The sequence below is a fragment of the Heloderma suspectum genome, chromosome 7 (genome assembly GCF_057233095.1).
Source record: "Heloderma suspectum isolate Gila_16-S chromosome 7, 16-S_ref, whole genome shotgun sequence".
NCBI classification, from domain to species: domain Eukaryota; kingdom Metazoa; phylum Chordata; class Lepidosauria; order Squamata; family Helodermatidae; genus Heloderma; species Heloderma suspectum.
The window spans coordinates 80,788,838-80,802,157 of record NC_139464.1 but is presented as its reverse complement, the minus strand read 5'-3'; the positions used below and the strand labels follow the sequence as shown (position 1 = coordinate 80,802,157).

General features: G+C 40.6%; 2 protein-coding genes across 10 annotated transcripts in view; one reads left to right on the top strand and one right to left on the bottom strand.

Moving 5' to 3' along the window:
* IMMP2L (inner mitochondrial membrane peptidase subunit 2) overlaps positions 1-13,320 on the top strand; it is a 756,637-nt gene that overhangs the window by 281,519 nt on the left and 461,798 nt on the right. The window lies entirely within an intron of this gene.
* Positions 8,522-13,320, bottom strand: part of LRRN3 (leucine rich repeat neuronal 3) — a 55,228-nt gene continuing 50,429 nt past the window's right edge. Inside the window, exon 2 of the mRNA XM_084810756.1 lies at positions 8,522-12,775. Coding sequence (XP_084666882.1) covers positions 10,288-12,414 — 2,127 coding nt within the window. The 5' untranslated portion in view covers positions 12,415-12,775 and the 3' untranslated portion in view covers positions 8,522-10,287. The remainder of the gene's footprint in view (positions 12,776-13,320) is intronic.

Genomic DNA, 13,320 nt, shown 5'->3' with positions numbered 1-13,320 from the left:
AGAAATGCCGGGTTGGATGAATCAGAGGTCGGAATTAAGATTGCTGGGAGAATTATCAACAACCTCCGATATGCAGACGATACCACCCTAATGGCAGAAAGCGAAGAGGATCTCAAGAGCCTCTTGTTGAGGGTGAAAGAGGAGAGTGCAAAAGCTGGTTTGAAACTCAACATTACAAAAACGAAGATCATGGCATCTGGCCCCATCACTTCCTGGCATATAGAAGGGGAAGAAATGGAAGCAGTGACAGATTTTACTTTCTTGGGCTCCAAGATCACCGCAGACAGTGACTGTAGCCATGAAATGAAAAGACACTTGCTCCTTGGGAGGAAAGCTATGGCCAACCTAGACAGCATAGTAAGAAGCAGAGACATCACCTTGCCGACAAAGGTCCGTCTAATCAAAGCTATGGTTTTCCCAGTAGTAATGTATGGCTGTGAGAGCTGAACTATAAGGAAGGCTGAGCACCGAAGAATTGATGCTTTCGAACTGTGGTGCTGGAGAAGACTCTTACGAGTCCCCTGGACTGCAAGGAGGTCAAATCAGTCCATCCTAAAGGAAATCAACCCTGAGTGCTCATTGGAAGGACAGATACTGAAGCTGAAGCTCCAATATTTTGGCCACCTAATGCGAAGAGAAAACTCTCTGGAAAAGACCCTGATGCTGGGAAAGACTGAAGGCAAAAGGAGAAGGGGACGGCAGAGGATGAGATGGCTAGATAGCATCACGGATGCAATAAATATGAACTTGAGCACGCTCCGGGAGAGAGCGCAGGACAGGAAGGCCTGGCGTGCTATGGTCCATGGGGTCACGAAGAGTCGGACACGACTGAACGACTGAACAACAACAACAAAGTAATGGACACAACTTGCTGAGAGAACTAGGAGAACTAATAGACTTGCAGTTCCCCCATCCATTCCCTGGTGTAAGTTACCTGCCAAGGTAACCAAGGCTGTTTCTGTGCCAGAAACCAGGTTGCAGTGGATCCAGATACTCAGTACCATCCAAGAGTTGAGAAACCACCACCCTTTCTAATAACTTACTCAAGAATAGTACATTAGTTACTGGATGGTAATTCACCAGAATCAAGGGATCCAAATGCATTTTTAACAAAGGCTTAATCACAGCCTTCTTAAGCACAGTGGAAGCAGCACACTTTCTCAGAGAGGCAGTAATCACTTCTTGGGTCCAGATGGTAACCCCAATCCTGGCAGATTTTAATAGCCAAGAAGGGCCTGAATCCAAAGAGCAGGTGGCAGGTCTCAAATCTCCATGTAAATTGTCCACATCATCTGGCTGAACAAACTGAAAACTGGCAAAAACATGACTAGATGGAATCTTGGCTGCATCCATCTCCAATTCCATTTAAACAATGGCATCCTGGCCAGAACAAACGTAAGTGATTTTGTCTACAAAACCTAATGCACCTTGGTCACACCATCTGACTTCCAGTCCTATAGAGAGCAGGCTTTCACCACTCAAAAAAGCTCCTTTGGCCAACATTGTGTAGATACAGTGGTGGACTAGAAGCCATATGTATTCACTGCCACCACCTCCATAGGTGCTTGTGCCCTGATTCAAATCCTGCTGTTCCCTCCTTTTGCCAGTAGTGGCACAGGGAATGGAAAATCGCTGCCTGACTCACAGAGTCCCATAACTGAACCTGACTGGAGCCTGACCAGAAGAGACAGAAGATGTGAACAGAAGTTGTGAGTAAGTTATACATATTCTGTCAATAACCCCAAGATGTATTTTTCAGTTACTGAAGGAAACTGTAACTTGCAGTAAGCTCTGTTAAAATAAAAAAAAAGGTTGTATATGGGGAATTATTTCTGTGCCAAGCAAAATACTTCATGATCTGTAATGTCCTAGTCTTGGGGAAAAACAACAACACTGTGCTATTTCTGTAGTACTGCTTGATTAATCCCATAGGGGACTGATTGTAACCTCACCAGCAAGAACCTTTAAAGGTTCTTCCCTTTAATTCCCCACCCTATAATTCTGAGAAAGTTGCTTGGTCTCTGGCACAGTCATCCTAGCATAGAAGCAAAAGTCCTTTCTTGAAACATTTTAAGGACTTGGATCGATACAAAATTCCATTCAATATTGTTGGTCTATGGGACAGACCACCTTACCTGTCTCCTGAGAAACCTGTACGAGGGTCAAGAAGCAACAGTAAGAACCAGACATGGAACAACCGAGTGGTTCAAACTTGGGAAAGGAGTACAACAAGGCTGCATATTGTCACCCTGCTTATTTAACTTATATGCAGAGTACATCATGAGAAACGCCGGGTTGGATGAATCACAGGTCGGAATTAAGATTGCCGGGAGAATTATCAACAACCTCCGATATGCAGACGATACCACCCTAATGACAGAAAGCGAAGAGGATCTCAAGAGCCTCTTGTTGAGGGTGAAAGAGGAGAGTGCAAAAGCTGGTTTGAAACTCAACATTACAAAAACGAAGATCATGGCATCTGGCCCCATCACTTCCTGGCATATAGAAGGGGAAGAAATGGAAGCAGTGACAGATTTTACTTTCTTGGGCTCCAAGATCACCGCAGACGGTGACTGTAGCCATGAAATGAAAAGACGCTTGCTCCTTGGGAGGAAAGCTATGGCCAACCTAGACAGCATAGTAAGAAGCAGAGACATCACCTTGCCGACAAAGGTCCGTCTAATCAAAGCTATGGTTTTCCCAGTAGTAATGTATGGCTGTGAGAGCTGGACTATAAGGAAGGCTGAGCGCCGAAGAATTGATGCTTTCGAACTGTGGTGCTGGAGAAGACTCTTACGAGTCCCCTGGACTGCAAGGAGGTCAGATCAGTCCATCCTAAAGGAAATCAACCCTGAGTGCTCATTGGAAGGACAGATACTGAAGCTGAAGCTCCAATATTTTGGCCACCTAATGCGAAGAGAAAAGTCACTAGAAAAGACCCTGATGCTGGGAAAGACTGAAGGCAAAAGGAGAAGGGGACGACAGAGGATGAGATGGCTAGATAGCATCACCGATGCAATGAATATGAACTTGAGCACGCTCCGGGAGAGAGCGCAGGACAGGAAGGCCTGGCATGCTATGGTCCATGAGGTCACGAAGAGTCGGACACGACTGAACGACTGAACAACAACAACAATGGGACAGACACCCAACTGAAACCTCTTTACTTGGATTGCCATCCCGGAACTCTATGGATTAAGCAGTTTTTGGATTCCCAGAAGAATGAAAGAGAACAGCATTTGGAGCCTGGCATGATTTGATTATGGCGAATGAGAGTCAGTAGCTACTTTAGGGGGAGGCAGATGGGGCTGTTTTCCACTCTCATAAACTGTAACACTAAAAGGGATGTCAGCTAATTTCATATTTGGAAGAGGCCATCTGGCCTCTTTTCAGCTGTACTCATGCAACAAGTATTTTTTTCCTCATTCATTCTACTTTACATTTAATTTTTTCCTTGTTTGGTGGCCTTTTTTATTTTTACCTTGAAGGTCTACCCCACTTTGAGAGTGGATGCAGCACAGTGACCAAAGAGACTAAACTACAAATCAGGAAGTCCCCAGTTCAAATTGCCTTTGCCATGAAAATATTAGGTGGCCTTAGGCAAACCACTTCTTTTTGGAACCCAGTGCTGGCCCCCGTTTTTGGAGGGCCCTTGGGAAAGTTACCCTCGAGGGGCGCCCTCCCTCAACGAGTACATTCTTGCCACTGTTGTCACCAGCTGCTGTTGCCTCCTCCTCTTCCTTGTCATTGCTACCACTTGCTTGCTCGACAGGCAGAGAGGCAGTGAACAAGTAGGCAGGGTCGTCTACTGTTCCTACTCCCACCACCACCGTTGTCTCGGCCAGAGCTAGAGGCAGGTGAACAAGCAGGTTGCAATGGTGAAGCAGTGCCCAACCATGCCTCCTGTTGATGCCGGCCCTGTTTGCACCAACCGCTTGTCTACAGAATGGACATAATAATGCTGACCTAGCTTATAGATTGCTGTAAGAATTACAGCAAAGATAATGCATGTGAATTGCTTTCCACATTCAAAAGCACTACACAAATTATTTTTTGCATCACTAGGGCTAGGTCACAGTTGACTGCTGTGGGAAACAGGATGCTGGACTAGATAATCCTTTGGTCTGATCCAGGAGGTCTCCACACACAACTCGTTCTGCCTTTTCATTATTTTAGTAGAATGAGTTTGGGAAGCAGAAAAGAGCAGAGGTTGAATGTTAGCCCATTAATTGAGTGTGAGTATCTTGACCCTGATGTAAGACACAGAGGTTCATATAGCAGATCTGGCAAGAGGGTAGCACTTCTGTGAAATTTAGTACATAAAGGGCACAATCCAAGGCATGTTCACACAGAAAGAAGTCCTACGACTCCCAGGATTCCACAGCTAGCCATGCAGGCTGGGGAATGCTGGGAGTTGTATGGCTTTTTTTCTGTGTGAACATGCCTAGGATTGTGCCCTAAGTGCTCATTAGTACAGAATCCCTTGTAAGTCAAAGCCCAGGAGGCCTTTGGATACAGCAAGCAATCCAATCAATTTGAGCGCTTTAATTGGTATTTATCTTTTTGGATAGATTTGTATAGGAAAATCTTATGCCCCCTGATTTTCTCTTGTAATGTTTATAAAGCAAATTGTCAAAGTTTGGAAATGGCTCTCTGTCTCTTTCTTTCTTTCTTTCTTTCTTTCTTTCTTTCTTTCTTTCTTTCTCTTTTTCAAGGATTGCACCCGACCCCTTTTCCTTGGCATCCGTAGACATATGAAAGAGAAAATAATTATGTATGCTTCAACCATTGTTATACTTAACACTCTGTTATACTACTTTGGCTTATAACCTTTCCCCTTTTTACCATTAATGTTCATTTCATATGTCATAGTCCAGGGTTAATATTTGGTCTCCAGATAAAGAATCGACTAGTGCACATTAATTGTGCCTGTGTGGTGCTTCAGTATTTTTCCAGTTTCAGTTAAAATGGTGCATAGACATCTGTGTAAAAACCCCCCAAAACTATTAATGATTGGTTGGATCCAGACTGAGTTACTCATACTTAGGTCCAGTTGAAATCAATCAAAAAAATTAGTTATGACTGAGTTAAGTCCCACCTAAATGCACTTAATGTAGTCTGGATACAATGCACTGTATTTGAGCTGAAAAATGAACCAGCTTGGGAAGCAGGTGTATATTGGTACCGGCATGAACGTTTGTTTGTTTGGTGTATTACAGGTTGCTCTTTGGGTATTGGGTGGGTAGATAGTGACTGAGAATGCATGATCTTTTGAAACACACCTAAAAAAGGATATTGTAGAGCTGGAAAAAGTGCAGGAAAGGGCAACTAAAATGATCAAGGGACTGGAGCATCTCCCCTATGAGGGGAGGTTACAACAGCTGGGATTGTGTAGCTTGGAAAAAAGGAGGGTAAGGGGAGACATGAGAGAGGTGTACACAATTATGCATGGTGTGGAGAATGTGGATGGGGAGAAATTTTTCTACCTCTGTCAATGCTAGAACCCGAGGGTATCTCATGAAGCTGATTGGTGGTTCAGGACAGATAAGAGGATGTACTTCTTGACATAGCGCATAGTTAAACTATGGAATTCACTACTACAAGATGTAGTGATGGCCACCAACTTGGATGGCTTTAAAAGGGGTTTAGACAAATTCTTGGAGGAGAAAGCTATCAATGGCCACTAGGCTACAGGGTGTTCCCCAAGTGCTCTACCAGAGAGTCATGTTTTTGTGAACCACCCAGGGAGCTTCGGCTATTAGGTGGCATAGAAATGAAATAAATAAATAAATAAAATAAGTCTTGATGGCTATGTGCTACCTCCAGTACCAGTAGTATACTAGTATACTATGGTGTAGTATGCCTATCTACACCAGTTTCTGGGGAACATGACCAGGAGGCTGCTGTTGCACTCGTGTCCTGCTTGTGGTTTGCTTGTCGACAGATGGTTGGCCACTGTGAACAGAATGCTGGACTAGATGGACCCTTGGTCTGATCCAGCATGGCTCTTCTTATGTTCTTATGGTATGTTTTTTCTATGATGTAAGCAATGGCAGCTGTCCTGTGGTCACACCTCTTGGTGTTAGTAGACAACTTGACATTGAGAACCTGGACAGCTGGGGGTGGGGAGCATTTGATTAAGCAACCACTGTAAGATTTCCACGTGCAATGATTAACTTTGGATACCATGCACAGAACCAAGCTGAGTGTTATCAGTTGGAATGTCACCAGACTGACATTGGCTAGAAGGAGAGGGAGTGAGCACATTTTGACTGAGAAGTGTCATATTTTGAGAATAGGAACAGGACAGACTAGAAAATACCTAGTGGCTCATTAGCCACCATGCAATTGATTGGCAACAGTGGAAGTAATTAGGTACTGAACTGAGGAAGGTGTTAATTGTGTAACTGACTAGCCAAACTGTATGATTTGTCAGCAAATTTACTTTACTACAAAAGAGATGAATGGAAATAGATCTTAAGAAACGAGAGATGGGAAACAGCGTTGACATATCCTGTGTGCTCTTATGGAAGAGAAAGATAATCTCTATATCTTTTCTATGTAAATAAAGAGCTAGATCTTGTCCTATCTGCTTTCTGGTTGCTTATTCTTGTCATCTTGTGTGCCTGCCTGACAGAGGTAAAACAGAGGTTAAGAACTACAGCTGGAAGAAACTAATGAGAACCCTTCCTCAGGTCCAAATATATGACAAATGTGTTGGGAAATTGGGGTGTTGGCAAATTGGGGTGGTGGGAATTGGGTGGAGGCTCCATCTTCTCCACTCACAGACAGTGCCTCTCCCCAATTTTCTGCCATCTCCTCTTTCCCCTGGCACCCTGTGCCACATCCTACTCCAATCAGCAGGGTCCCCAATACTCGAAGGATAAAATGGGAAAGTCATGATCCATGTGCCCTTCCATGGGCTGTGGGGAAGATAGCTAGATCTAACCCATTGTGTGTGTGAATTTATATAGGATATTCACTTAACATAGCAAGTTAGCTTTGGGACCATGCTACTGAGTAAGGTGAAACATTATGAATATTGTTATGTGTGTAACAGGCAAGAAACAAATAAAACAGTGTGACATGATGTATCAACATGGAAGGTCCTGTATTTAATTCTTGGTTTACCAATGGGATACCTTTTTTCAAATCACAAAACCTATGAGTGTTAGAAAGAGCTTTGCAAATGCAAAACAGCATCCAGGTGAACAGGGCAATAATTAATGCACTTAAAGGTGGTTATTCACTCATACACATATACTCCTGCTGGGGGAAAAAATGCATTCACTGTCACTAGGATTATAACATCGATCATCAGACCTTTGATGATTTGAATGAGAGTAACACATTCTAATTACTATACCATAATTGCTTTTCATTACTGTATATACTAGCCTTTGAATAATTCTGGGAAAATGATCGCATAAATTATTTAGCTTCTGTGAACAAATACAGTCGCACACTGACAAACTATACTTTCATTAATACTCTTTGGAGTTTGATTGAGAATATGATCAAACAGCAACAGTCAATATATTCTGTCCTAAACACCTGTTTGTTTCTGTAGCTTGTGCTCAATCCAGAGATTAATAGATTGTGTTTCGCTTTTGATCATGATCTGTGAGTTTTCAGTACTCACTGGAGTCATTCATTTCTAGGCCAAAGTTAAAGGACTAATATACAAAACATAATTAGAGCACACATTGGTTTGAATATGTTGGGTCAGTACTTTGCTAAGCATCAGTAAGGAAAGCATGTCAGGTCATTCAAGCTGATACATTTAGTCAAAGAAATGGTCTGGGTGGAACTGTGAATGATAAGAAATCTGTAAGAACTGCTGACTTCATCCAACTGATGCAGAAATAATTTCTTCTTGGAATTCTTATTCTTTCACTGCATTATGTGTGGTAATTTTGTGCCATTGATTTTAACTGTGTTGCTTGAAACAAATGTAATTCTTACCCCTGAGCTATATCAGTAACAGGTTTTAAATGTACATCAGCTAGAAAGACAAACATACAAGATACATGAACAAGTTCTTGCTGACCTATACATTGCTGGCGTTATAATAGGTCATATTTCAACTACTGTGTGTTTGATAAATAGCCTGCCTTTAAAAAGCTCTGTCCTCGGTGCTAAAATCTCTCATGATGTATGGGTACATCTGGCTGATAAATTCTAATGTCGGCATGTCTGTGATAGTGATTCATCAGGTTTGTAAAGAGCGCGCTCAGTAAAACATATTGAATTCACAAAGATTTTGAATATTATCAAATTACCAGTGGGATTTCCTACCCTCCCACCTTAAAAACGACTTGAAAATTGCTTGTACATTGGAAGCAACCATTAAGAATTATTAAAAAACAGGCACATTTTAATATGAAAGAAAATGAATAATTATTAGAAGTTTAAGGGAGATTTTAACCAACCAATGGCAAACTAACAGTGTGTGGCAATTTGGGAAAAAGCAAGAAGACATGAAAACACCAAGAAAGCACGATGACTTTATATAGATGTACTTCTGGTCTTTACTAAAATCCACATAATTAATAGTCCAGACATTTTTTAAATGTTTGTGATAAAATTCCCTGCCATTTGTAGGCTATAGTCGCAATGGTCAAATTAAATTTTAAGACTTCTATTAATGTGAGTTTCAGTCTTTAATGCTGGGCTTTAGGACAAGCTTTGTTTTTTTAGTTTTTTGCTTCCAAATGCTACTTTGAAATGCCATAATTGTAAAGAACTGGGGATCTCCAAGAGTGACTCCTGTTAGCCCTCCAGCTCCTTATTCAAAGCAACAGGCCAGAAGAGGGAACCTCAGGTACATCATCTAACTATTTATGGTTTATTACATTTATATCATGTCTTTCTGCCAGGATGAAACTTAAAGCAGGCTACATTGGGTTCCCAGGTATTTCCCAAACACTAAATGAGATCTACTTAAATTTCAGTAAGACTGCTGTATCACATGAATTCAGATCATAACTCTTACATCACCACAGCTACTGCCACACTACTAATCTACAGGCCTTTCTGTTCAGTGCTGGCCCAAGACATTTTGCTCTCTGAAGTAGTGCCCAAATGGTGCCCCCATCCACTCAGGCGAATAGTTTAAAGAGTCACGCTGCACCATTCTGAGATCAGTTCCTGACTTCATCTATTCTTCCCTCATGCGAAGCAAGACCCATCACCTTGCTGTATTACAGAGCTAGGCCTGTTGCTGTTCTTTGTATACCTGCCATTTTTGTTTTTCTTTTCTTATTCCCAAGGAACTGCTTTCCTGGCTTTGTCTCACTGCCTGCCTTCTTGACTTTGTGTTGGACTATGTTCAGAAAGCATTTACCTCCTTCATGATCTGATATTGTTGTGATTTAGGAATCATGCTGGATAGAATAAGAGTTTTGGAACATTTAGCTCATTAGAAATATTACAGAAATTATTATTATATTAAGTAGAGTTTTGAAACTATTGAGTGCTTCTTAGTTTATAAATTAAATCCAATTCCTGGGATATTTTTTTGGTACATCATGAAAAATTATCTTACTGCTCAGTTAGTGCGACGCATACCTTTTTGAAACATATATTTGAATACTTAGGAAAGCATTTTGTTGTGTACTTTTTTGTAAAAACACATTCTAAAACAAATAAATATGTTCTAAACAATCATGGCTGCCACTTCCACAGGAAAGCATGGCTGTATTGACCAGCTATTAAACTGTATGTGTTGGACACTATACCCCAAAAGAATGCCATTAGAAAGAAAGAAATCCAAAGTATTTTGATTGTAATCAAAAATTGTATTTTTTTTCCTCATAAAAAAGTGTCACATACTCACTGTGTCTACTCTACAGAATTTCTCCATTTCATTACACCACGGGTCAATTCTAGTTTTATTGGTTCACTGCAAAAACTTGTGGCTAATGTGTGTCATACAACACAGGAGGAGGATATTACTCAGTTCTACTATTCCTACATTTAATTAAAAAACAAATACAGAAAAAAATTCATCTATTTGCACTGTTTAGACAGTACTGAGTGCCTCTTAGATCATAAGAAGTCACACTATAAAGTCCTAGAAAACATTTTGGTTGGCACAGAACTCTTCCAAGACAGGTGTTCGTTTTAAAAAAATACCACACCAGTTAATATTTGTATTTGAAGCCATCACCATCAACTAAGTCCAAGGTTTTTATTTTTATGGAGGAATACTTTTTTGCCATTTTATAGGGCACAATGACAGTCTTGTGCACCCCCAGTTTAAAACAGTACAGTAGTGTTGATATCTCATGACATGTTAGCTGGAACCCCTATAACTGTTGCTTGGACTTCTAGTGCTGTGCTTTTCTCTTTGCCAGTATCCCAAAGAGTGATTAGAGGAGGATAAAGCTCACTGAAGGAAAAGGATTGTTTCTTCAGGTAATTCCTGAAATAGCTGTGTCCTGCATCACAGTTCATTTCATGAGAGATGCAACTGAAGAGAGAGACCACACAAAAGAATCCCAAAAGGGCACCAAGGCAGGCAAGGAATGTAGCGATGTTGCTTTTCTCATAATTTGTCATTGCCGTATCCAATCCTTTTGTGGTAACATTGATGCATTGTCTTGCATTCTGCAGTTGGACAGTCGGGATGTCCATACAAATTTTATATTCCGTTGAAGGGATGAGATGTGTAAAATTATAGACCTTTATATGGGATGGAATTCGAGCGCTCTGTGAAGCCAGAGAGTTCCCATCTTTTGGAAAGGCTGTCCATCTAATGGCAGTTTTCACTATTTTAGAATTTGCTTTCCAGGACAATAGTACAGAATTAGATCGCACATCTTCTACTTTAATAGACAAAGATTTATGGTTATCATGGGAGAAAGAACCATCCACATAAATCATAATGGATTTTAAATCTGCACCAACTAAATTAGTTGCTATGCATGTGTACAGGCCACTTTCTTTTTGTGTTATATCACTGATATCTAGTGTTCCTTCTGAATGTACATAGTACTTGAGAGAAACAGTGTTGGGCAAAAGCTTATGTCCTGATGGAGTTATCCAGTACACTTCAGGTTCTGGTTCTGCGGTTGCTCTACAGTGTAAGGAAACATAGCTACCTGTTTCTAAATTTAGGTTTGTGGGAAAACTTTCTGGAGCTATCAGTGGAAGGCAGATTTCCATCATTTCCCTGAAATGGACTTTCCTCACATTCTGGCCTTGAAATTCAGGAGGATCCACACAAAATAATGACTCCGGCTCCATGAATCTAATGCTAGTTTTATTCATATTAATCCATCGGATGACACAGTCACATCGGATTGGGTTGCTGTGTATGCTGATTTCCTTGAGGTTAGGCAGAGATTCAATTGTACTACGGTACAGGGCACTGAGTGCATTACTGTTAAGCATGAGTGATTCCAGCCGGGGAAGTCGATAGAATGCATTTGGATGTATATATGATAATCTGGGGTTATTGGTTGCTTCTATTTTTCTCAAATCTGGCAAATTGTCAACAGCCAGGTTATCTATAGATATCAGTTCAGGCATGTTATTAATTCCCAATTCTTTGAGGTGTACCATATTGCTAAAATCCCCTCTTCGTATTCTGTTAATGGGGTTCTTGTTTAGATCCAAAAATTTAAGGTTTGTAGCCTTTTGAAGAGCTGTATGGGGCACCTTAACTAATCTGTTGTCATAAAAAGAGATGCTTTCTAAATTGTCAAGACCAGCCAAGGCATTATCGGGTACTTCTGTGAGATTTATGCCTGCTAAAACCAGGCTCCGCAGATTGATAAGGGGCTTAAAGTTCATATCTTCAATTCTGATTATTGGATTTTCTCCAATCATAAGAATCTCCAGATTAGGAATAGCTTCAAACCACTTACTGTTGATCAGTTGCAGACTATTTGAATTGAGATGAAGTCTAAGAAGATTATCAAGGCCTGTGAAGGCTCCTGGTGCAATTGTGGAAAGTAGATTGTGATTAATGTAGAGCTCTTGGAGATTGTTCAGTCCAGAGAGACATTTGTCAGGCAATTCTGTAAATTTGTTTTCCTCCAGATAGACTGAAAGAAGTTGGGGTATCTTCCGAAGTTCAATATTGGCCACTGAGGACAAACTGTTTTGAGATAAATCCAAACCAGTTAGGTTTATTGGGAATTCTGATGAGTATTCAATTTTTTTAATGTTGTTTGCCTGTAGAAGTAGAACCTGTGTGTCAGTAGGCAATTGGGCTGGAAAAGCAGAAAGACCTGCATCATTGCAGTCCACTGTCGAAGCTTCCATGTATATAGATCTTGGAGTAAACCACGGTCTTATCTCACACATACATGACTGTGGGCAGTCTGCTTTTTTATCTACAGCGTGTACTAGTGCAGTAATAGTTAGGCCAAGTAAAATGTGAATTTTGAGTGGCATGTCCTTCATCTTAGCTCAGTATACCAGAAAAGTAATTGGCCCTTAATGATTGCACAATTACAGTTTTTAAGTTCAGTAAGAGTTGGTCATTTGATAAAACAAACACTTGCATCTGTCAAATGATGCATGCTAAGTAACCAGAAAACTCCTCAGCTTCTTGGAAATAAGTGGCACCTTTGCAATCACTTTGTCCAGTTATAAGAGGCATATTTGGGGAAGGATGCTCTTCTCTTCATAAGGATAAATACGGCAATGTATTTGAAAATGAAGTCCATTCAGAAGGTGGTAGAAAAAGAAGCAGAACAATTATATGGTAGTGTTCTTTTTAGATCCCATGATGTCCTTCATTTTGTTGTTTTGGAAAAGAGACCTACAATATAAAGAAAGGGAACAATTAGTACTTGTAGCTTCAAAAACAACATAGAGATACATATTAATTGTTTTAGGTAAAAACTTATTTTACTGTTTACTGTATGTGATATTTAAACAGTTGGGCATACTAGTCCTAGAAATCTGTGTTGCCAAATCTGTCTAAAACACTGCTATCTATGTAATGCCAGTGAAGTTATCTGAAAGGTGGGGATGGGTGGGTCGGGGGGAAGCAGTAAGTATGCAAACTTATATACAGTTACATTTTAATACAGCAAGTCCTGGAATTAAATCTTAAGTGATGTTTACACAGTATTAATACTAACAGTGAAATCGTATATGTGTCTATTCAGAAGTAAATCACATTGAGTTTAATGGGAGTTATTCCCAGGTAAGTATATATAGGATCACTGCCTTAGACTTACAGCTAATCTTGAATTCCTGAGTGTATAAGTTGAATAAACACATTATCCCAGCTATACTCACACTGGTCAGTGACTTGTGATCTACTGATAGATGTTGCTTCAGCTGTCCCCACACCATCTG